The following is a 26,489-nucleotide window of genomic DNA, read 5'->3' as shown; positions in this document are numbered from 1 at the left end:
ACAGAACAGCTGATCAGATTTCCTCTACAGGGCAGCTCTGTGGACATATGTATCTAGCGCTCTAACTGGACAAACAAGGTTCAGCTTTTCCTGGTCTTGATCTCTGAAAGGAAGAGGGCAGAAGGCTTGCAAAACGATAGACCGATGTATAAAACGATAAAATGATGTATGTTGGTCGGCACCTAAGGGACCGGTTTAGGATAGAGGTTTGGGGTTGAGGAATTCCTTGCAAACTCAAGGCATGTGGATACCAATAAGGCCTGAAGATCTCCTACTCTTTTAAGAGTAGATGTGGCTGGAAGGAATACTGTTTTTAAAGTCAGAAACTTTTCTGGAACCATATCAAGGGGCTCGAAGGGAGCAGAAAAACGATCTTTCCTCGTGGATGGTGCTCTGGAGTGAAGTATGACTTGCAGAGCTCAACCTTGGTTTAGAGACTTGAGTCTATGAGTTGGGCTCCCTCAGAGGCCAAAACCTCAGGTTTCATATCTCTGGGTGGGGGTGAAGGATCGTGCCCCCTGTCTGAGACAGAAGGTCCCTCCTGACCATAACATCCAGTCCCGGGGGTGTGTTAGGGAGAACCAAAGTGGACAGGGCGTCATATCCTGAGACGCAAACAGATCCACTTCCGCTTGGCCGTAAACCTCCCATATTTGCTCCACCACCTCAGGGTGAAGACTCCCTGTCTCAGCCCCTGTCTCAACAGAATATCTGCCCTTTTTTTTTGGTACCCCGGCATGTGCACTGCTCTTAGGAAGAGCATCTTCCCCAGGGAACACAGGAGGATCTGGTGCGCCAGTTTGCATAGTGGATGCGAACGCAGACCCCCCTGGTTATGTATGTAAGAGATCACCAATATGTTGTCTGTGCGGAAAAGCACATAATGGCCTCTTATGTCTGGGAGGAAGTACTTCAAAGCCATGAAGACCGCTATCATCTCCAGGCAATTTATGTGCCACGAAAGATGATGACTCCTACACAGACCCTGAGCTGAGTGGCCTTTCATTACTGCTCCCAAGCCTGTGAGAGAGGCATCTGTCGTGAGAGTGAATCTGTGACAATGAGCTCCTAACACAGGACTCTGGGACAGGTACCAAGGCTTCCTCCATATAACCAAGGTGCAGATACACCTCCATGTGACCTTGATCATAAACATCAAGGAGAAAACCCCTTGGTCCTGAGTCACCAATGCAAGGGTCTCATGTACAGCAGGCCAAAAGGTATCATGTTGGACGCTGCTGCCATCAGACCCAACAGTCTCTGAAACTGTTTCACAGTAAGTGACTGGCCTAGCTTTTCCTCTTTTACGACTGTGAGGATAGCAGCAACACGAGCGGGCAATATGACGGGCCGCATCGTTATTGAATCCCACACCACAGCAAGAAAAGTGGTTCTCTGTAATGGAGAAAGCACACTCTTCTTGGGATTCAGTTCCAATCCCAACTTCTGCATGTGAGCGAGAAAGACATCTCGATGCTGAACTGCCATCTGCCCCGACTGCACTAGGATAAGCCAGTCATCTATATAGTTCAGAATGTGAATTCCTTGCAGCCTGAGCAGCACCAGAGCTACATTCACGCATTTCATGAACTAGGGTGATAGAGCTAGACCGAATGGAAGAACCCATTACTGGTATGCTGCGCCCCCGAAGGCAAACCTCAGGAGCTTCCTGTTTTGTGGAATGATGGAGACATGGAAGTATGCATCTTTTAGATCTATTGTGACAAACCAGTCCTCAGATCTGGTTTGAGCAAAGTGCTTCCATGCTAACTGGCTGGAAGCAACTGATTTGACTGCTCTTTGACCCTTCTCAGAGAGCGAGAGCCTGATGCAACATCTTGTAGACCTTGAGTCATGAGCTCGCTGGAAGCCTCTGCACCCCGAGGCACAGAGGATGGTGGGGTTGGCAGAACAGCCTCCTGAGGGCATCGAAGTGGCACAGGCACCGTATTCTGAGGTGTACAGCATTCCACCCCAGAAGTCAGGACTTTGTTTGGGCCGAAGCCTTCTTCGCGAGAAGAAAAGTCCTCAGATGCGGCTTCTGCTTAAAAGGATTCGGCTGAGAGTGTTGTCCCGACCCCAATGATTTATGTGGCCAGGCACGAGATGCGACACTCTCCTTCGACAGCTGGGGCTGCTTATGCAAGGGATGGCAATGGAGGTTGTGTTTGAATGCCTCTGCCTGCTTTTTGGCCTCCTGAAACCTCTCGATGACCATATTCAGGGCATCGCCGAAGAGACCAGGAGGCAATAGTGGGGCATCAAGAAGAAAAGCTCCATATTTTTCTTTTATTTCTGATAGATTGAGCCACAGATCTCTCAGATCACAGTCTCTCTGCAGCCACTAAGGCTGCCATAGACTGCCCAATTGCTCTAGCTGTCTCCTTGGTGGCTCTGAGAGACAAATCTGTGGCCTGACGCAGTTCTCGAACCGCATTGGGCCCTACCCCCTCGCCATCATCCAAGTCCCTCAGCAGATCAGCCTGGTATTCCTGCAGAATTGACATGGTGTGCAGACATGTGCTAGCCTGACCTGCCGCTGTGTACGCTTTACCAACTAGCGCTGATGACATTCTTAGTGGCTTAGTGGGCTGTGTTGGGGCCTTCAGGGACGATGCTGAGTTAGGAGACAGATAGCTCGCAACCAACCCTAGGCACTGCCCCATACCCATACTCTTTCAACCCTCTTATATCTGAATATACATGCACTTGGGGGCTGAAAAGACGGGACAAGTATGGCTTATTCCACGATCTCGATAACTCATTATGGAGATTGGAAAAAAATGGAAGGCCCCGTGGTAAAGGTGCTATATTTAATGACAAAAAGCGCTTGTCCAACTTGCGTTTAGGACGAGCACCCTGTTTCTTGGATGGCCAGTCAATGTTCAGTTTAGACACAGCTCGAGTAACCACCTCCACCAGCTCCTCGTATGCTGGGGAAAGAGGTGGCAAATCCTCTTCCCCCGTCCCAATGCTCAACACATTCACCTTCCGACACCAGAGAGACAGAGAGAGAGTAGAAGCAGAGAAAGGGCGGCGCCCGTCTCTAACCCCTCTGAGAGATCCATTTGCGAACCCCACGATCTCAGCTTCCATGCTGCCTCGGCACCGTGAGGAACGCGAGTCTAAACACTTTCCTCAAAATGTGACAGGCGGGAGTGGAGTGTGCGAAATGGAAGAGCATGATCCACTCCCAAATACATAACAAACAAGTCGTGTGTATTCCCGCCCTTAAGGAAGCGAGGGCAGGGAGAAGCACACAACTTGAATGTCTTGTTATTCGCCATTACTTTGTGTTTTGTGTACTGCACCATATCGGGACAGACAACAATAAATAAACACACAGTTTGACACAGAGCGCTTGCTGAGACAAAGAAGCTAACGCCGGTCTTTCCAGATGTCATTCTTACTTTCCTGGATGTGACGTAACCCGCCCGTGACGTTCCGTCTCACCTTTAGGACTAGTAGTCACACGTATTTCAGACGCAATCACACAAATGCGTTCCCAAAGCGCCATTGACGCCTCGAAAGGGAACCAATGTTTTTAACATTATAATACAGAAATATTCATTGTTGCACCTTTAGAAAGTATAATGCATTAAAATGCATGACAAACAACCAATTTCAGATGTAACAAGGAATCTGCAAATATTACAGTATTTGTAATACTGTATTATAATACAGTATTACAGTAATATTACAGAACTTATTAACTTATTTATGAAAAGATATAATGCATTAAAACATTTATTATGAATACCATAATACATTATACATAAATACATCAAATAAAGTGTTACCATTGTTTATAATTTTATAATGATTTATGATCATGTATGATTTTTATTATAATGGCAGAATTATTCCAACATATTATTATAATTTTTTATAATTTCAACATTACTACCATTAATTACATCTTTCTTATTCTTATTCTTTCGTTGCCATTTTATTATCTCTATATTCTTAACTGTTTTTTTTATTATTATTTTTATCACAAAAACAAATGAAAAATGTGTTGCTGTGTAAGGCAATGAAGTGTGGGATTTATCCGTCCTCGTTTTGTGATGTTGAGTCTTATCCTGTCTCGACATTTTTTGAAAAATGTCCTGATCCTGTCTCGACAACAAGATTGAATTTGGTGCTCAAGAGAGTGCTGTTCATAGGTGCTTTAAAGTATCTTTTTGAAATGCAATCCCTTATTGTGCAGTGTGATAATACAGAGTATAACAGTGATAAAATGATGGGAAGTTAATTGTTTCATGCATTTTGTGTCTGAACAATGACTCTAAAGTGGAATTGAAGGCATGCATTCAGCTAGGAACTTCAGAGCATATCTGCAGCATAATCAGAGCATATCTGTAGACTCTCAGAAAGGATCTGAGATGAAGACTGTGGTTAGTCTGTCAGAGGTGATCCTGTCAATGGAAAGGAGGGAATTGGCTTGTGTCAGTCTGGATTCAGTCAAGGCGATCAGGGTTGCTGTGGTTTGGTGTTGTGAGCCACCAGCTTATCACTTCATTCTTATTCAACAATGAGCGGCAGAAATGAAACCAAAATAAATGGCAAATTCTAAAAAGGGGAATATTATCACTGAACAACTTAAATTTTGATCTGCTCCTTACATAAAACTATTGTGTGAGTTTAGAAGAAATGTAGCACACAGGTTGTATGAATTATTTTTATGTTACTGCCATCTTTTACACATATATATAATAAAGAAAACAAACAGGATGCTGCTTTCTGTCATCCCAGTTACCTTTCCTTAAAGTTTGTGGAGCACTTCACACAAATTAATTGAATCTCAGCGTATAGGTTCTTGCGTGCCATCTGAATGCTTGTTTTGGCTTGGTGCGTAGATCGTCTCATCTTTTACTGCTCTGTTTCCTGTTGTGGCGGTTTACAAACAGCGTTGCATTACCGCTTGCCCCCCCTTCTGGCCTGGAGTGTGGATCACCTGTGACTGACTGTATTCATTGTCTGACTGTATGCACTGAACCGTGACGCCCGTAGCGTGACGATTCGGGACGAATACATGTACCATTACACACACGGTTTTGCTATCTTTATGAGGACGTTCTCTCCATAGACGTAATGATTGTTATACTGTACAAACTGTATTTTCTGTCCCCTAACCCTACCCCTACCCCTACCCTGGACCTACCCATCTTTTTGCATTTTTACATTTTCAAAAAACATCATTTAGTATATTTATTAGCCCATTTCCCTCCAGTGTTGGTGATCTCAGGTATTACTATCCTTGTGGGGACATTTGGTCCCCACATTGTAATGTAGGGACTTTCCATAGACATAGGCCTGATGATTTTTATGCTGTTCAAACTGTATATTCTTTCCCCTACCTCTAAACCTACCTATCGCAGAAAACTTACATTTGTATTTTTTTTTGCATTTTTACATTTTCAAAAAATGTCACTTTGTATGGTTTATAAGCTGTTTTCCTCACCAAAAAATGTCCCCATAAGGACAAGGATTTTGTATATTGACACCTTTGTGGGGACATTTTGTCCTCATAATGTAGGGTTTACCAGGACACACACACACACACACACACACACATCAAACGGGTTTATTACTGTAACTATTTCTTTAAAGAAGGAACATCTATATTTTTCTTAGTCAATATGGTATTTATTCAGATATATTTACACAGATAAGACCCACATCAACTAACAAAGTACTAAATAATTCCCTTTTTGCTTTAATCTCATTGCTTTTTATTAAGGTTTGCTTAGATCAGTCAAAATTGGTCACAAGTACAAACTTCCATCCATCAAACATGGATGGTTCTTTCATCTCCTGCCTTTGATAGCTCATGAAATGCCGGGCAACTCCTGTGACTCCATTATCTCAAAGTGTTGTGTTGACGAATAAAGCTTTGAGATTTTGCAGGGTATTCCTCATTACACTCAGCCCAACCAAGAGCTTCATTACAAGTTCTGTTTGTGATCAACAGAGTTGGGAAGAATTCAGAATTTATGATTTGGCTTCTTTTCAGTTGATGAGCTGGAATATGAATCAGCAACAACAAAAAGGATGATGAATTGGAATGTAAATGACAGGAATTTACTGAATTTAATTTAAACAAATTGAACTGTTTGTCAAGCAAAAGAGGAATTTCATTAGTACAACACAACAACAAATGGTCAAGAACAAATTATTTATTTGGCTGTTCTACCTTGTACGCTTGCTTCATATTGTTTTAACTCTTTTGTGTTCTTCCACCATAGTCCTGTCACGTTTGGTCTTTGAGTTGGACTTTGAGCTAGTTTTGCACTGTTCCCAGTTCAGTTTTCTTTGTCTTTGTTCATTTGTTGGCGTACGCTGCGTTCAAATTCGCATACTGCAGTAAGAAATACATTTGGTTTGAAACTTATTTCACGACCATTAAAAAATTTGGATGTACTACATCCGCCATGTTGTCATTGTCATGTGACCTTCCAGCGTCAGTTGCGTCGCTTCACTAGCCGCGTTTCCATTACCCTTCAAATTGCGCAAATTGAAATTGTGAATTGAAAATATGCCCAATGGAAACACGTCAATTTCGCAAAAAGTTTTTACACTCGCATGAGGAGGTTTTTCAGGCAATTCGAAAAAGAAATATTTTGCAAAACTGCAATTGAAACAGTTTTTGCGCATTTACAGTCACCTGACGTAGATGACGCGGTGTGTTTGGACAGAATACGAGACCGATTTCTTTATTAAATCCATATAAGACAAAAAAATTACAGGAATAATGGAACCTCAAATAAATGCCACAAACAAGACCTCGAAGCAGATCTGAGGGAGAAACACCCAGAAACTCCTCATATGTGCCGCTCACAGTATAATAAGGGTCGTTCCTTACCATTAATGCTTGGAAAACACACACACATCTCCTTCCATTAATAATAATGGCCAGTGCAGTGGCTGGGATATACATAAACCTACCAATGTCCCCATTGCCATGGTTTTTGGAATGATTTTATTTATCGCGAGATAAAGTTTTAGTCGCATAACATCGGTTAATGGAAACACCGTCAATTCGCAATAGTTTTTTGTCGACATTTAGAAAAAAATCGCAAACGTTTTGCGCAAATTTGTAATGAAAACGCACCTACTGTCATTCATAAATCCTCTCCCGTGGCCTCATGGGATAGTAAAGTGTCCATCGTATGCACACCAAGTTACTTTTAGTGCTGGGCAACGATTAATCGCATCCAAAATAAAAGTTTGTGTTAATATGTGTGTGCGTGTATGTGTATAAATATTTTGTATATGGGTGATTCTCCAACTAGGAGCACCTTTGGCACTGTGAGCTTATGGAAAATTCACTCTCTTAAAACACACTTAAAACAATCTTCCTAGCTTCATTCATTTGCCTTTTAACACAATATAACAGTGGGCAGGTTTAGAATTTCATAGAATATTATTATTTTTAACAGTTTTTCTGAAGAGCGCTTTCAAAGATGTCATTTCCACCACTTTTCAATTTATGTATTTTATTACAATATAGTATTGTAAAACTGATTATATAAGATTATGTATCAGTCAACAACATCAGTGGCTACCTAATCATGTAACAAAATAAATCTTAATACTTCATGAACTTAATGCATTTTTATTTAAAATTGCTAAATGCCACGAGTTGGGATTTTTGCTTACAGCATTTCATTTTTGCTCAGTCACTCATTCATATATTGTAAGCAATGAACTATGAATACTTGATTTAAAATACATTTAGATCCACATCATTGGTTATTCTTAATGTTTTTTTCTTAAAAACTGTAGTGGTGGAGAGTGGTGGAAATGACGGTTTATGGTGGAAAGATTGTTTCTGTTTATTTTTACTTAAATTGCCAGTCCAAAATATTTTTAACCATGTATTTTATTATTTAACATACTATGATGTTGGATCATGAACTTCATAATGACAACTTATTTGTGCATTTGTTTGTTTATTTATTTACAAAAAAAGGCCAAGGACACAAAAGTGCCTGTAGTTGGAGAATCACCCATATATAAATACACACATATACATGTATTTATTTAATGTATATACTGTAAATATATTTATACATAATTTAAATTATATATAAATATAAATATTTAATATGTTATTTACAACATACATTTGGAACAGCTAGAAATTTGCATCCTGTTTGCTATCTCAAATTCAACTGAATTAGAATATCAAAGGCATTTTTTAAAGTGTAATTAGGATATCTTTGGCACTAATGTTTAATTGAGACGTTCTCTTTGTCTGTGTGTCTCCAGGCCACCACGGATCTGTATGGAAACTGCACACTGCGTCACTCGGGCACATCTGCCGCTGCCCCTGAGGCTGCTGGAGTGTTTGCCTTGGCGTTGGAGGCCAAGTATGTACACTTTTGTTTTCCAGCGTACAGCTCTGATGAGTAGTGAGCTCCTATGAAAGATTTATGAAACAATAAGGCAGCTTGCGTACACACGGTGCTGGCAGACTCCAGCTGAGATCGTAGATTACTGCTGACAAGGTTTGTGTCAGAGCAGCAACACAAGCACAACTCTGGCTTTAAAAAGTCTTGCCTCATGCATGATTGATACCCTTTTAACACCAAAATGGTGCTGATGCCATAGCTAAACCTGCATTCCCAATAAATTGAGAGTTGAATGATGATGTTATTGAATAACCTGCCAACAAATAAACATTCTGCAGTCTTGCTACTCGTTTTGAAAATGTATTGCATCTAAAGAAATTGGATTTTGCATTTTCATGCCTTAACTGTTTGTTTTAAAAAGTTGACAGACTTTAAACAAAAAAACAAAAAGATGTATTCTAGCTTCACTTGAATGTGGGTAAGTTTTATATATATATATATATAAAAAATAGATTCATATGTCAAAGACTTCGTCTGAAACTGATTCAGAACGATGATGGAGTGGATCGAGTCCATCAACACCCCTAAAGCTTCACAGTCGATTCCTCTTCATGAGTTCAACATTTCATTCAGTATTGTTAGTGAGTTTTGATTTATATGCTTTTGAATGTTTGACGTTCACGTTAGCTTACATGAGCGTATGCAATGCTTCTATCGCTTGTTTCTGCTTCTTCTTCGCTTGTTTTTGGATCTGAACATTGTGTACTAATTCAGAAGATGTGTAATAGCGCCCCCTACAGTATTACAGTGAAAACATGGATTGCCAGAATAAGCTGTTACAAGTTAATAGTACTTGAAATAAACAGAAAAAAAATAAAGTAGCAGGAGCAGCTGTGCAACATGACAAAGATACACACCGCTTTTCTTCAGCGTAAATGTGTGGTACAGTGTGAGATTGGGTTCTGGCACCAGCACTGTTACTCTGTTAGTGGAAAACAGGTATCACTGTTCATTTCTGAACCCTCGGCTGAGGCACTTCATATCCACATACTTTCAGCTGTTGATGAAGAACTGGCATGAATATTGCTGATCGCCTCATGAAAAAGAAATCAAAAGTCACTTTTGGTTCAAGCCAATAATAACCCTGTTTCAATGAATGCCAGGGAACAAATCATATTTGGACTGTATCTGGTACTTCAGGCTCATTAGAAGGGTGTGGGACTCACTGTGTTGGCTGTCTTCTCTCACTCCTGTGCAGTTATTAACCCTTTCCCTGCCATTGACAGAATTTTCCAGCAATCCATGTTTTCACTGTTACACAGTAGGGGGTGCTGTTACACGTCTTCTGAAAGAGTACTGAATCTTTGGATACAAAACGAGTGAAGAAATAGAAACAAGCAACAGAAGCATTGCTTGCGCACATGTAAACTAACGTGATCATCAAACATTCAACAGCATATAAATCAAAAATGAAATGTTGAACCCATGAAGGGAAAACAACTGTGAAGCTTTAAGACACGATCTACTCCATCTGTGTTTTGATTATCATTCTGAATCCCAAGATTATTATTATAATAATATTGCACAACTTTCCTGGACTTGGTTCACTCTTCGTTATCTCAGTGTTTGTTTTCACTGAATGCTCACCTTGTGTCTTATCAATCTGTCTGTTGTAATTTAGATATATTTTTAAGATGGAAGAATGTGGTTTTACAGATGCTAGAAATGTGGCTTTCAAATGAAAGATTGGTATCAAAGAGCACACCCACTGAGCAAAACGACAACAAAGACTTGACAGAGCAGCCATCAAGTGTTAGACAGTACTCTCTAGGTTAATACAGTACATGCGGAGGTTTTTGGTCCAATAATTAAAACTTCCGTTTTTTTTCAGAAGTAGTATGGGAGTACTAGTCAGCTAATTTGTTATATCAGCTATGCATTCCATTAAATAGAAAAGAAATATAGAGCTGAGTATCATCATCATAACAGTGAAAGCTAATGCCATGCTTCCTAATGATATCTCCTAATGGTAGCATGTACAGTGTGAACAGCAGCGTCCTAGTACTGAGCCTTGTGGTACGCCATACTGAACTTGTGATCGATGAGACATCTCTTAATTTACTGCTACAAATTGATAAGTTGATAAAATGAAAGAAAAAAAAATACAGGTTAATCCTAATAAGAAACAAACACATAATAGAAAGCAGGATCTGGGGCAGAAACTGGATGAGCTCTTTTCATTGAGAATGGCAGGAATCACAGATAAAGCAATTACCGTAAGTGAGCAGAAATGAGGAACAAACAGAATGCAAAAAGAGTAGCCAGAACTAATACTTTACTGGAGATGAGGAGCAAGTTAAAAATACAAATGAAGAATGTCGCAGTTACTGACGTAACCTTTGTTCCCTGATGGAGGGAACAGAGACTTTAGATCAAGTGATGACATTAAGACTCCCAAGTATGACCCCTGATGTCGTCTCTTGACATAATATTTAACGTGACTGACAGAAAGAGAACTGCAGTTTCAGTGCAGTTACAGTACAAATCAGGAGGAACAGACAGAGCTGCGAAAATGAATATACTGCAACAATTAAAGAAATAAATTGCCTTGCTTGGTAATACTGCATGTAGCTGCTTAAAGGGATAGTTCACCCAAAAATGAAAATTCTGTCATTCTCGGTCCCCATTGATTTCCATAGTAGGAAAAAAATATACTATGGTAGTCAATGGGGACCGAGATCTGTTTGATTACAAACATTCTTCCAAATATCTTCCTTTGTGTTCAGCAGAACAAAGAAACTCATACAGGTTTGAAACAACTTGAGGGTGAGTAAATGATGATAGAATTTTCATTTTTGGGTGAACTATCCCTTTAAGACTGAAATACACTACACTAATTTTGCCCAGATTTATGCCCCGGTTTTCAGGCTGGACGAGTCAAGGCTAGTTGTGGAAAGTCAGAGCCGAAAATCACAAAAAAAATTGTGCAGCGTTTAATTTTTTTAGGAACCAAACAGACTGTAACATCTGATACAAGCAAAGAAGCAAGCTGGGAAGAGGATCCACATGGAGAGTTAGATTTATTAAAATCCGAACACAAAGTAACTGATGAAAACACGGAACATGCAGAAACACACTAAATCAGGGAATGTCCATTCAACAACTGACAGAAAACAAGTGAAACAAAGGGCTATATATACACACAGGCAGACGAGCTTAGCAAGATAACAAGGGGGCGTGGCTAATAAGGAACACCTGGGGAGACTAATCAACATTAAACCTACAAAGAACTGCAAAACATGGAGCAAGACAGGAAATGGCATAAAAGTCCAGGAATCATAACACACACAGTGATTTCAACACCAACCGTGATAAAGGCCGGTTCATTACACTTGCGTAAGAAAGCTTTGTAAAAATTAATTGGTGGGAAAGAGTCAGTTTTGCCACGTCATTTCTGCTTCCATTCACACATGTCAGTAGGACTGGTGTTAATAACTGTTGACACGGCCTTTCCTGTGTAAAGTCTGTGTGTTTGCTCAGTACTAAATAATGATGTAGGTGGCAAAAGAGCAGGCCTCTTTGTTCAGCCAAAAGCAAATGCTCATTATAAACTGCAGGTTCAGTTGCATGTGTTTGTATACCTGAGCAGAACTAGAAGTATGGCTGAAGAGTTTCGTACAGTAAGGCTTCCACATTTCACAATACACTGTTCAAGTATACTTGTAAGTACACCGTTACTTACCAATGGAATAAATACTCTAGTAAAAAAAAAATACTAAAATGTATTTGAAATGTATTTATTTTGTGCTAAGAATACTACACATACATTTACATATTTATTCCCTGCAATTGTACTTTTGGTATACTAAACTGGTATACTTAGTCTGTTAAATTGGAACAACTAATTCACACTTTAGTTGTGCAGAAGTAGTGCTGAAGTCCAACTAAAGATATACTTAAGTATACTCGATTGTGCTAAAGTAGGACTATTGCAAATAAACTTACAGTACATTTTAAATATCTTGCATTTAAAGACTGATTTTATACAGAGATCACACAATCCTTATTAATACTGATATTAAAACACATTTTAGGCATATATTAGGGCATGTGCATTGTGCAATAAAGAAATACTCCAAATAAAGTTTAATTATAATTTTATATCAGTATGTCTTAATATATGTCAATAAATATCTTAATGGTTTTAAAGTATACTTGGTATGAAATAAATGTATTTTAAATCAATTTTGGTATAGTTTTTTTTTTTTTTTTACTAGGATACACAGGTATAAAATATTAATTGGAGTTGAAATTTTGTTATATTACATGTAGCTTAAAGCTTCAGCTAAGAAAAGTAGTCCATTACCACATGAACTAGATGCAGACTACACTGCAACAATATTACAACATTAATGTATGCATTATTATTAAAATGCAATGTAAGTTACTTGTTTTCCTCTATTTTAACGTCAGCATTAAAACGAAAATTCACCCTAATAATTTTCTAAATGCATGTTATAGATCTTATGCTGAACCACTCATCGATGCATGTGTTTCATGTTTTTTGTTTTTGTTTTGTTTTACTTATTCAATCAAAATGTAATACTTGGATCTGGTGAAACATCAGTCTTCTCTCTGATGGCCTATGCAGGATTCTCCAATCATTTACTGCACTTAAACTCCGCCCCTGCAAGCTCACGCTCATCTGCATACACTTATGAGTGCCACGCCCACATCTCATAATCCAATCAGATGCACAGAATCAAGTCCCGCCCTACATTTTTTCTTTTTCTTTTACACTCAGCCGATACAACATAAGCATCAGACCTCCAAGCCCTTAACTACAACCAGAGACCGTTCTGTTAGATGATTCAGCAGGGATGAGCGATGGTTTTTCAGAAATGTTTTGCCGCTGAATGCTGTGATTGATCAGAGTGAAGTATTCCTGAGAGCTGTGTAGTAATAAAATATAAACCATCACTGATATGTGATTTTAGTCTTCCTGCCCATCTGTAGGATTAATAGTCAGAGAGTAGTCAGTAAATCAGGGAAATCAACATCCGCTCTGTGCTCATCGCTCTTCATCTTGAGGAGAGGACCCGTGAGAAACCATACACGACTGTAAGGGTTTTGTTGATTCGTTGCTATGTGGTCTTTACAGAAATTGACTCATGAGAGCACATTTATTTTAGATTGATATGATATCTATTAGGATTGGGAGCATAAAGGAGGCTTGAATGTTTCATATTTATGATATTATCATTGCAGTTTTTTTTCCTTGTCTTGACTTTATTTCCTTTATTTTTAGTGTCAATGCTCCTAAATTATGGAATTCACTACCCCTTACTCCTCGTAATATCTCGTCTATGGCTACCTTCAAGACTCAACTGAAAACATATCTATTTAACATGTACATGTTCTTATGTGTGTGTGTGTGTTTTCCTGTAGTCCGAACTTGACCTGGCGGGACTTGCAGCATCTGACAGTCCTCACGTCGAAGAGGAATAAACTGCATGACGAGGTGCACCAGTGGAGGAGGAACGGTGTGGGTCTGGAGTTCAACCATCTGTTCGGATACGGTGTGTTAGACGCCGGAGGAATGGTCAAACTCGCCCGTGAGTGGAAGACCGTTCCCGAACGATTTCACTGTGTGGCTGGATCCGTGCAGGAGATACAGTGAGTACAGAAAACACACCAGAAAAACATCCAACAAGACCACAACATGCAGTGCTGTTTGCAAACATTTTACTTCAGCAATCGGACAGTGATATTTCCAAGTGAACAGGATGATGAAGGGAGAATGAAGGGTGGGGATTGGCTGGATTGTGAGCAGTATGCGTTTATTACCAGAACTAAGCCAAATGGTTGAAAAATAAAAGGGACGTGTGACGTCAGCCGAAAAGGAAAGGCCACAAAGTTGGCTCAAATGATTACATTTTGATAAAAGATTATAAGGACATACAGGGTTTGAAATTAACTTTTTCACACACCGGCCAATTTGGCTACTAAATTTTTATGTTACCGGGCATTCAGAACTTCTACTAGCCAAAAAAAAAAAAAAAAAGAGACAAAAAAAAAAAAGAAAGAAAGAAATCAAACTACGTCACAGTTTATATAGATATAGATATATAATAAAATTTGGATTTCAAACATTCATTTCTTATTCAAACTAAATCCTGTCATCCAGCATCTCCTCTCTTCCTCTTTCATCCTTTTCACCAAAAATGTGTTTTAGATGGACTGATCAATACAGAACAAAAAAACATCAAAACAATTTAGGATGCTGAAAATAACAATATCTTTTCTGTTAACCAAATGCTTTTTAATCTTCGCTGTTGATTCAATGCAAATGAACAAGCGTGCCGTTATTTGTTGCGTAGTGATGTGTGTGTTCAAGTAAGCCAGATATGAGCAGATTCTGCACAATACATTTAATACATTTATTACATTTATTATACATTTATTATTATTTTTAATATTTTAATACATTTATTAATACAGACTAATACATTTCCCCCCTCTTTTTTCACTTTGGATAAAAGTGTCTTTTAAATGCATACCTGTAAATAAATGTAAATATTGCAAAAAGACGTTTGACCGATCAGATTGACCTTGAATACAAACTTCAAAGGTTGTGCCTAATAGTTTTGTAGGGAAAGTCATGGACTCAAAAAATAAGAGTGAGCCTGTGACATCATATCTTGTTGCTCTTTTTCATCGTGGGATCATAAACGTACATGTGCGACAATCTAGATACTGGTTGCAGCATTGCTTGGCAATCGTTAATATCCAACACACTGTAAAAATATGGTGACACGTCATTTCAATGGTCTACTTTAGATGATTTCAGTTTTTCTACTTATTATTACATTGCTTTTTCAGTTTGTCTACTTGCCGTTTCTTTGTAATGAATTGTGACATTTACTAGCAATTTTTGTTTGTTTCTACACCAATTATTTTTCAGTGCAGTTTACACTAAAGAACTGTATGCTGAAAAAAATCTAAATTATCTGGTTTTATAAAAAAAAAAAAAAAAAATATATATATATATATAACATCACTGAATTCACCTAAATACATTGATCTATACCAAAAATGCGCCAGAGAAACAAGCGTGCAGCCATCTTTAGAATATTGTCTTTGAACTTCCGTTTTCGTGGTCGCTCTGTATATTTCTATGGCATCACTGTCGAAGAGTAATTAGCTGGTGAAATGGATTTACTTATTGTAAAGTAAACGAAAGTTATCATGAGGATTATAATGTTTAAAGCAGATGTCTTAACAAATGTCAGTAGACCGGGAAGATTTTAAACGAGCCGTTCATCCATAAATACATAAGATTGCTGTGAAAATACAGACAAGAAGACAAAAGACAACGAGCGCAGCGCTGAAAAGGGGCGGAGCTACAGAAGGGCTAAATCAGGTAGATATACTGGAGCTCTTTAAATGCGCGCTGTCTCTGCTACACGCAAACACACGCACGTCACACGCTACTAAAAGGTAAACTTTTTATTATCATTCCCACAAATATTGAACAGACTGTCCATTAGAGAGAAGCATAAGCATGCAGTAGAAAATATAGCGCTACGGGATCCAACCGCAAAAATAAGTAAATAAACGGCCTACCTTTCTTTGCTTTTAAGTAACTGAAGAACAATGTTCAAAACAATGTTCAAAAATGAACCCAACTGGCTAATGTTAAATAATATTAATTAAAAAAAAAATCCAACTTTTACCTGATCCTCTGCATGGTCAACTGTCACCTGTTAATGCACGTGAGTGACGCGTGCGTGTGCGTATTGCGTTTGTGTTGCTTAGGCGATGTATAATATTTGTAATATAATAAATATAACAATATTTCATACACACTATGTGACGTGTGCTCTGCACGTATATTATGGGCACAATGAAAGGAGAGAAGCTAAATAAGCCCGAGTCCGACCCGAGCCCGATCTATAAAAAAAAAAAAAAAAGTCCCGAGCCCGGCCTGAATGGGCTTAGTGTGTTGGGTCCCGACGGGCTTGCAGACCTCTACTCCCAATACCTTTCTTCACCGGAAGTGCATGAGGAGGTAACGAGGTCCTGGAAGGCTGTCTTCCCCACTGTCTTCCCGTGATCACTCAGCGATCTCCTCCGCCTTTCCTCCCCTCGATCAGGCCGTGGCCAAAGGGTACACTGGGGTTCCCCAGGTGGAACGTTCTGTTGCGATGCAGCTGTGTCCTCAGAGCGCTTCCTCCTGTGGTGACCCAAAGCACCCCTCCAAAGCCTGTAGGTTTTCGTCGACCCTCGTCGAGAAATCCTATAGAGCTGCGGGGCAGGTCGCCGCCTCTTTGCATGCCATGGCCATCCTGCAGGTATATCAGGTACGGATGCTCAGGGACATGCACAAGGGCAGGACTGACCCAGGGCTCTTTGATGAGCTCCGTGCCGCCACCGACCTCACTCTTCGAGCGACGAAGGTGACCGCACGCTCCCTGCGGGTCTTGAACCGATCTCTTCACAGGCTTCCGTTCAGGATGTTGACAGCGAAACACATTTTCGAATGCGTTCGTCCGTTGGATTGGTTTTCAGCGATCGACCTGAAAGATGCCTACTTTCATGTCTCCATTCTTCCTCAACACAGACCGTTTGTACGGTGTGCTTTTGAGGGGCGGCATATCAGTACGCAGTTCTCCCATTTGGGCTAGCCCTGTCTCCTCGCATCTTCACTAAAATCGTCGAGGCAGCCCTTGTGCCACTACGGCAACATGGGGTTCGCATCCTGAACTATCTCGACGACTGGCTGATCCTAGGTCACTCTCGAGACCAGGTTTGCGAACACAGGGATCTAGTGCTCCGGCACCTAGCCCGTCTGGGCCTTCGGGTCAACTGGAAAAAGAGCAAACTCTCCCCCGTGCAGAGGATCTCTTTTCTCGGTATGGAAATTGACTCGCCATGTGTGCGCATCTTACAAGCGAGCACACAGTCACTGCTGACTTGCCTGAGACAGTTCGAGGGCAAGAGTGCGGTTCCACCGAAGTTATTTCAGAGGCTTCTGGGGCATATGGCATCCGTAGCCGCAGCTACGTCGTTTGGGTTGCTTCATATGAGACCGCTTCAGCTCTGGCTTCGTGATCGAGTCCTGAGGTGGGCATGGCAACTAGGCACGCTCTGAGTTCCCACGACTCTTCCCATTTTTATTCCCTGACCGAGGGCACGCTCGGCACGGATGCACTGGCGCACAGCTGGCCGCGGGGCCTCCGCAAGTATGCGTTTCCCCCAGTGAGCTCAGGGAGGATGAGGAGCAGGTCATATTGGTTGCGCCTCATTGGCCCATCCGGACCTGGTTCTCTAAACTAGTACTCCTCATGACAGCACCTCCCTGGCCAATCCCTCTGAGGAAGGACCCCCTTTCTCAGAGATGGGGCACCCTCTGGCACCCTCATCCTGATCTTTGGAACATAAACATGTGTCTCTTGGATGGGACGAGGCAGGTTTGAGTACCCTACCACCTCCGGTGGTGGCTACCATCACTTCCACTAGAGCATTGTCCACGAGACATGCCTATGCGTTGAAGTGGAACCTCTATGTCACCTGGTGCTATTCTCGCCGAGAAGACCCCAGAAAATGCCCGATCAGTGTCGTGCTTTCCTTCCTGCAAGATGGGTTGGAGCGAAAGCTGTCTCCCTTCTCAAAGTGTATGTTGCCGCTATCGCCGCACATCACAACGTAGTCGAAGGTAAGTATGTGGGGAAGCACGACCTGGTCATCAGGTTACTGAGACTAAATCCTCCTCGCTCTCCTCTCGTAGCTTCTTGGGACTTCGCAGTGGTTATATCCGCCCTGCAGAGTGCTCCCTTTGAGCCTTTGCAATCAGTTGAGCTTAAGTTCCTGTCATTGAAGACAGCGCTCCTGGTTGCCAGACCAGACGTCAACACCAGAGTTATGCCCCCGGCAGCTTTCGCGTTGGCTAGGTGCCTCCAAGTGCATGGTTCCCCTCTTGGGTGACCCCCACATGTGTATTTTGACTGTAAGCCTTTCTGAGCATGTGTCTTTCCCTTGGCAAGCCACCTTGCCACCCCTGGGATTGAAACATTTCACCCTGCGGGCTGGACACCCCAGTGTTTCTCCATATGCAGCCTGCTCGTGGGTCATGTGTATTCTGTAAGCATACCCCCCTTCGGGCAGGCACTATTTGACAGGGAGGGCGACAGAGAGCTCAGACTTACTCATGGTTACTGGTAGACAGCCGAGGTTGCGTGATTAGACTGGGAACCCCATTCGTCGTCACAACGTAACTCGTAGTGACCACAAAAGGGAATGTCTCGGTTTGTATTTGTTAATCTCAAGACTGAGTTCAGTCTTGGCTCCTCAGCGAGAAAACAACGAGGTGGGGCGGAGTTACGCTATGCAAATTCCGCAGACCCATGGCATTTCTTTGCCGTTGGCTTGTTTTATAATACTCAAGGGTGAGAGGCTTTCTAAGCGAAACCCCATTCGTCGTCACAACATAACGTCTCTGTTCCCTACTCAGGGAACGAGGGTTACATACGTAACCAAGACGTTTCTTGTTCACATCATATTACTTCTTGTTTGCAAGCTGTTCTATCAAAAACAGCGTTCATCAATAATCTCCCCCAAAGTCCCACAGTTCTGTCCCACATTACTTTTCTTCATAACTCTCACTGTCTTCAGGTCATGGCTCAGTTTATTCTCCCTGATGTGTCTACTGTTGTAAGCCAAGTCGGTAATAACATCTGTATGTTGTCAGATCACTGCGAGTTGTGGTACTCTACATTTTGAAACAAAATTTGGTACGCACAGATTTTCAAGATATAAACTTGCTAACAAATCAGAAGTCTGAGATAAAAAACAAATTACAAATATATATTTTTAATGTTTTTATTCTGTGACAAAAACAAATGACATATTATTGCAAGATGTAAACTCGGAATTCTGAGAAATAAAAATCACATTTACCTTTTTAGTTTTTATTCTGTGGTGGAAACAAGCTTCCATATTATTGTACTGTGTTCCATGTACTTTCTTATGTAAACTGCTGCATTTAGTTAACGTAACAATAGTTACATTTACGTGGTAACACTTTACAGTAAGGTTCATTACTTAAAATTAGTTAACTACATTAGTTAGCATGAACTAATAATGAACTGCAACATGTATTAATCTTTGTTAATGTTAATTTCAACATTTACTACTTTATTAAAATCTTGTTAACATTTGTTAATGCACTGTGAACTAACATGAACAAACAACGAACAGCTTTATTTTTATTAACTAACGTTGACAAAGATTAACAAATACAGTAACAAATGTATTGCTCATGGTTAGTTCATGTTAGTTAATATATTAACTAATGTTAACTAATGAACCTTATTGTAAAGTGTTACCGAAATAGTTGCCAACAACCTGATTAACAAGAAAGTCTTCACTTTCGATGCTAGCTGTGTGACATTTATGTGCTAAATAGGTCTTTGCAAACACACAGACATTACATGTCCTTAAATGTTTTCTTTTAATAACCGTTGTCTTGTCTTTATGCACCGAACACATCCACACCCTTGTGTCCTCTTTGTGTGGCCCTTGGATATTTCTATCAACTAGTTTCCCGGGAAACACTAGCCTCTCAAAGACTGACGCGCACACAAACACTCCCACTAATCTGAGCGCTGTAATGGCCAGACTGGGAGACCTGCCTCTGATAATGCCATTACATCCACTTTACAGCCACTCGCTCGAGTCCTCCGCTGTTATCATCAAAACAGCCAGTCAGCAGCGCCGGGCCTTTGTGCTCGCGCCTCAACAAAGACGCCTTACAGAGGGGAAAACACATCATCTGGCCAAACCAATTGTTGGCACCACGATGCTGTGCCATTGAAAATAGAGGAACATATAATCATTGTTTTCCATGGCCCAGTTTTGCTGCTTGTTTTGAAATGGCAGAAGATCAGAATGGTAGAACGGTAAATTTATGAAATGAAAACTGAAGCTATGCATTAAAGCTCTAGCTCTTGCACAGATACTAAATTTGGTGATTATTTATTTGAGATTTCTGTAGTTGAAGCGAAACACATTTGTCTGAGCTTGATGCCTATCCATTATGGCCAGAGAGGTCTTTCATTCATACTTGTTTATTAGGTAATGTCGCTGAATTAATATTAACTCTATAAATGTCACTGGGAACATTAATGTGATCTAATAGCCAATCTACTGACTTTTTCTTCGATTTATCGGGAAAGTCTGCAGAAGGGTTTAAAATCAATGTGAAATAATAACTAACCCAGTTTTCTTTCTTAACCCTTGTAAAAAAGAAGCACACTTGAGAAGAGTATACTTCAGAGCGAACTGAATGTAATGTTTTTGGACACTTAATGAAATGAAAAATGAAAATGTATTAGTTTAAATGTAGATAAAACACAATTAGATGAATTTAAGAGTGCTTTCTAATCCAACTTAAATAGCAAATATGTAATTTCATAATTAGTTATATTGTCTCTTTGAAATATGGTTATAGTGTACTGACAAGTATTTATGGCAAACTAAAATGTACTTTAATGTAATTTCTATTAAAAATTGTATATCATGTTATTAAATATATTAGTAAATAAACATTTGCAATGATGAAGTTGCAATTTAGTACATTTAAAATATATTAACTTAAAATGTAATATTGAAAAACATACTTCTGTTAAAAATTATACTTTATACATGCTGTTTTATGTTAGTCAACACATCAAAATAAGTGCATTTCTTTAAAGCACAACAAAATATTATTTCATCAATGACAACCATATTCATTAACATGCAAAAACTATTCAATTGTAATGCATTTAGTCTTTGTGTAAAAGATCTGCTATCCTGCTGCTGCTAATAGATACACAGAAACGCCAGACATACATCAATCCCGCTGCAGATCTAGCAGGTGGAGCTGGGGAGGTGGAGGGGTTCAGAGGAACTCTGATATCGATGCAGGACTAGTTTACAGCAAACACTGAACCAGATTATTTAAATGTTGAGCAAGCGATCTCATTGGCTGCAGGAACAGCAGAGGCCAATCAGCTTGTGTCATGTGGAAATAATGTGATTGCTTGCAGATTGCATGTAAAAGAGCGATCAGCCTGCGCCCTCTAGAGTTTCATGACTGAACTAGACATTACAACGTGAAAAAGATGTACTGTTAAATGCATCAGGGGCGTAGTTTGTGGGGGGGTTGGGGGGAGATAACCCCCCCAATATTTAAATCTATGCATTACAAACCCCCCAATATTTATACCATGATCACAATATCAGGAGGCATACCCAAATTTCAACCCCCCCCAATGTTCAAACCAAATCTACGCCCTTGAAATGCATTATAGTATATTTGTATTGTAGTAAAAACATACTCAAGTACATTTTTAATACATTTAATAGTACGTCTTTTTCACCTGGGTAATGATTTAAAAAAAGCTAAAACTTTTTGTATTTTTTTTAAAGTGTGCTAAGAAACAGTTGTGGTAGATTTTCTCCTACGCACCTGACTTATTCTAGCACTGTGTCTCCAGTCGACCCTTAATAATCTTTATACTCTAGCACTGCGTCTACAGTCGACAACTGGCTTCGAGTCGGATAAGATCTCTAGAGTCCTATAACTGCTGCGCAGCATTAACTAGATAGACTCCAGACAATGCCTTCAAATATGTTTTAATCACGGCTGGATGATCTCAGACTAATTTCAGAGAGAATCCCACCAGCAAAAAGAATACAACAGTTTTTATTGAATAGGAGCATGGCAAAGGTTACATGATACATTACATAATTTTCCTATAATATGATTGGTTTTTCATATGTATAATCCAGCTATTAATTCTTCTGTTACTAGGTAGAAGAAGTTTATTGATTTATTTCACTTTGTTACTGAAAAGTAATGAGTTTATAACTTTAGATATCTGTCTAGTTTTCACTTCCCCTTTTGCTATATTCGGACATGATTCAGACACACTGACTGACTGAGTGTTTGGGGACATTTCAGGTTTCAAAAGCATTATCATTGTTAATTCTGCAAGAAAAATAAATGTTAGTTATGATTAATAAAAAAAAAAAAATCCATCACACAATCATGAAAGTTTACTCTCTTGAAGTACACTTAAGTGGCCTTTTATTTCAGTAATATTATATGATCTGCAAGTATCTACAGTTTTTTAAGTACTTTGAAGTACACTACAAGGGTACATTCAATACAGTTAAGCACACTTGTTTCTCACAAGGGAATGCGTGTTCTTGGTGTTATTGTAAACAATGTTTGTCTTTGCAATGTTTTATCCAAAAATGAACATCTTTCATTATCACAAAGTCTGTTTAGTTCAAACCCTCCTTATTCCAGTATGCAACACCTACCTTTCAGCAATCAATTCCCAATGGAGAAAAGCAAGTCCAAACGTATCCTAAATTTTTCTCATTGAATATTCATTTAGACTGATATATTTCAGATTGGGGAAATAAATGTGATTTTCACTTTTCAAAATTCAGAGAGCTAAGAGAACTACAGTCTTATTTATAACCATAGGCGGACAGTAGTGAAGTATGTTTTACTCTGATAAAGTACAGACACTTGAAAAATGTACTTAAGCAGTGTTTTTATTTGGAAAACTTTTACTTCACAACATTCCAAAGCATAATGTCGTACTTTTTTCTGCACTACGTTTCATACTGAATTTTATTTAATACTTAATTACATTGGAAATCTAGTACTTTCTTACTTTTACTCAAAGTAAAAGTAATTCAAAGTTTTACTTGAGCACAAGTAAGAAAGTACTACATTTCTAATGTACTTAAAGTCCCCGTGAACCGGAAGTTGCAAACGACTTTTCTCCAGTGACGTATTTCCACGGAATATTGAACAGAGGACAGGGTTTTACTCTAGCGCTCCTCCTCTCCATCTCTCGCTCATTACAGACTGACGGTTTGAGTGGTTAAGCGTTTTCAACCCAAGCCGTCAAACTGACGTCATCAGAAAAGGAACGCCATTCCAGACCGGAAGTGACTTTTCAGATTTTGATTAAAGATTACCATGGCAACAATTTTTTTTACAATTTTTTTCTGCGTATTAACTTGCACGGATTAATTGTTCACCACAAGACTAGTAATATGCGCTAACAAAGTAAATGGGGTCAATTTTGATTTCATGTCGACTTTAAGTATCAAAGGTAAAAACAATTGGACCATGGACTTTTATTTATGAAACGTAGTGCAGTAAAAAGTACGACATTATGCTTTGGAATGAAGTAAAAGTTTCCCAAAGAAAAACACCCTGATAAAGTACAGATAGTTGAAAAATGTACTTGAGTAAAGTAAAAATGCTCCACCACTGTCCACCTCTGGAAATAATCAAATCAAAACCAGAATTGTTTATAAAACGCATGGGTTGAGATATAGAATATAGAAGATATAGACATTTGGCTGTTTGAATCCTATAGAAATCTACAGAAATTCTCCACATGGCCTTTCCCCCCAAAACATATTTATCAGTAGAATATTCCAGAGAAGTGATAATGGAAGAACATAACATTTGTCTCGGTTGAAATGCTTATAGCTCGCCTAAAGGTCCTGTGGAGCTTTAGCATGTATATCAACCGCTGTTAGCGTGGTGCTGGGAAAACAGCAGTGTTTAACGTACAGTATAGTGCACCTGATAAAATGCCAACTGTTGTCTGTGAACAAGCCAGTTAGACAGTATCTTCCATCGTCGGTCATAGCTTCAAATTTTTAATCTTTTGCCTCTGGCTTGCTAGCAGTATTAAATGCCATCTTTATAATATCTCGCTCTCTTTCTTTGTGCAGTAAAATCCAGTCGGGAAACAAACTGGTGCTGAGCATCTCAACCGATGCCTGCCAGGGAAAGGACAATTTCGTCCGGTATCTGGAGCACGTTCAGGCCGTCATCACCGTCAACGCCAGCCGCCGCGGAGATCTCAATGTCAACATGACTTCACCCATGGGCACCAAGTCGATCCTGCTGAGCCGCCGACCCCGGGACGACGACGCCAAGGTGGGCTTCGACAAATGGCCCTTCATGACCACACACACGTGGGGCGAGGACCCTCGGGGAACCTGGCTGCTGGAGGTGGGTTTCCAGGGAGAAACCCCGCAGAACGGCCTGCTGAAAGAGTGGACCGTCATGCTGCACGGCACACAAAGTGCTCCTTACATAGACCAAGTGGTGAGGGACTACCAGTCCAAACTGGCCATGTCCAAAAAAGAAGAGCTTGAGGAGGAATTAGACGAAGCTGTGGAGAGAAGCTTGAAAAGCCTTTTGAGTAAAAATAACTAGCCATGTGCATGATGTCTTCTCTGTGTTAGCATATATTCTTAGCCCATTCTCTCTCGGCTTTCTCTTTTTTCTTGTGATTATTCAATGAATGTCTCTCATATGTGAGTCTCTCATATTAAAAGCGTATTCTCTGAATGATACAGTGGCCCTGAAAAGTATTCGGACACTTAAGACACACTTAGAAAAGTCAAAATATGCAAGTGTCAGTTTTTGTAAAGAAAGACAGCACGCGCACATTTTAAAAGCAAAACACTTTACAAAAAGAGTTTTTTCAGGCTTCAAATGATAATGGTAAAGTTCACAGTAGTAAATCGTCTTGTCAGCAGTTGGTTAAGGCTGTTCACACTTGGCTTGTTTGGTTGGATTAAACCAAACTCTGGAGCGATTGCTCTGTTAGTGCGGTTCATATGAATAATAGTGAACTCTGCTGTCTGAACCATTTTTGTTTTTTTTGGTCCAGACCAAGCGAACCCAACACCCTGAAAAGTAATTAAAAAAAATATCTCAGAAAACCTCCAGCAACATTTTGTCTTGGTTTAATATTTTGTTTTTTAATCCAGTGACATTCAAACTCAAAGATATTCAAAAAGTGTGACTCGAGTGTCCAAATGTATGTTTTGCCACCACTGTATGTCCCACCGGAAAAAAAATTACATTCCACCTACTTTTTTTTTTTTTTTAACTCTTTACAGAAATGTATATAAACCAAATATATCTACTCTTGATTATGTTCTTGCTTACCCTGCTGTCCCACACCTCTGCTGTACAGTTTGTGACTGTAAATCATTTTGTGTGGTTCTCCTTAAAGTTTAGTATCTTGCAAACAGAGCAGTGATATTTCTTTCTGTAATATATAAATATATTTTGTGAGGAGAAGATTACTTTTTATTATGAAGAGATGGAATGTGAGTCATTATACTGCTTATGGCCAAACAAAGCATATTTCATAGCATTGTCTATATATAATAAATCTATTTAGCTGTTTGTTAAAGCACCCGAGTGATTAAGACAGTAATTTCCCCATTGGGTTGGTTGATCTGGGGTGCAATGTTTTAGAGTTGGAGTCTAACTCCCAAACTATGGTTTGTGGTTCCCAAGAAGCTGACAACAAATCTTTGAACATGGCGAATCCAATAAGAATTTTAAGTAATGTAAAATAAATAGATAAAGTTATTGTTAATAATCAGAATAAATCATTCTCCTGCTAGGTAAAATATTTCATTATCCTAACTGTTGGTTGTTTTTGGTTGCAAGTTACTCTGTCAATGTACATTTGTAGTCGCAGAAAAACACTACGCATTATGTAAACTTATAAAAAATAAGGTGCATTGTGCCCAAATGAGAGGCTTTCTTTGAATCCTGAATGTGATACCCTCTCTTGCTCTCTGGACCTTGGATAGTAGATTATGCAGAGGTCACGTCTGTATCCCGCAAGGTCAGTTTAATGAAAAATGGATGAGTTTCATTTTGCAGCTGGCTCATGCAGAGAAGCAACCTCACACAGAGGAGTGAAAGAGATAGACTGCAGAACTAACTGAACCCTGTTAAGGTTTCTTCATGCCTTAAAATATCTTGAATGTAACTCGGCACCCTTGCCTCATTTAGTATGCACGGTTCTATGAATATGCAAATGAGCCCCGCCTCCACTCACTCACTCAGCTCAGAGATCCACTGGTTGACGATCACACGTTGATCTGATTGGTTACAAGGTAGTTTGTGACGTCAGAAACACCAGCGATTTCAAAGCGTGTTTTTGAGACTGTCTTTGGTTCACTGCAGTTTTAAGGAGGAAATACTCAGCAATGGTGTCGACTTATGAATTTACA

At 39.7% G+C, this 26,489-nt stretch overlaps 1 protein-coding gene across 1 annotated transcript in view; it reads left to right on the top strand.

Annotated features, from left to right (window-relative positions):
- The window catches only part of pcsk2 (proprotein convertase subtilisin/kexin type 2), a 77,563-nt gene extending 51,693 nt beyond the window's left edge, over positions 1-25,870 (top strand). Inside the window, exons 10-12 of the mRNA XM_084093580.1 lie at positions 8,275-8,375; positions 13,806-14,033; positions 24,174-25,870. Of these exons, the coding sequence (XP_083949706.1) occupies positions 8,275-8,375; positions 13,806-14,033; positions 24,174-24,663 (819 nt within the window). The 3' untranslated portion in view covers positions 24,664-25,870. The remainder of the gene's footprint in view (positions 1-8,274; positions 8,376-13,805; positions 14,034-24,173) is intronic.
- Positions 25,871-26,489: the final 619 nt, after the last annotated feature.

Source organism: Abramis brama, assembly GCF_963993115.1.
Source record: "Abramis brama genome assembly, chromosome: 19".
In the NCBI taxonomy this organism is placed as follows: domain Eukaryota; kingdom Metazoa; phylum Chordata; class Actinopteri; order Cypriniformes; family Leuciscidae; genus Abramis; species Abramis brama.
This window is presented reverse-complemented; position numbering and strand designations above follow the sequence as displayed.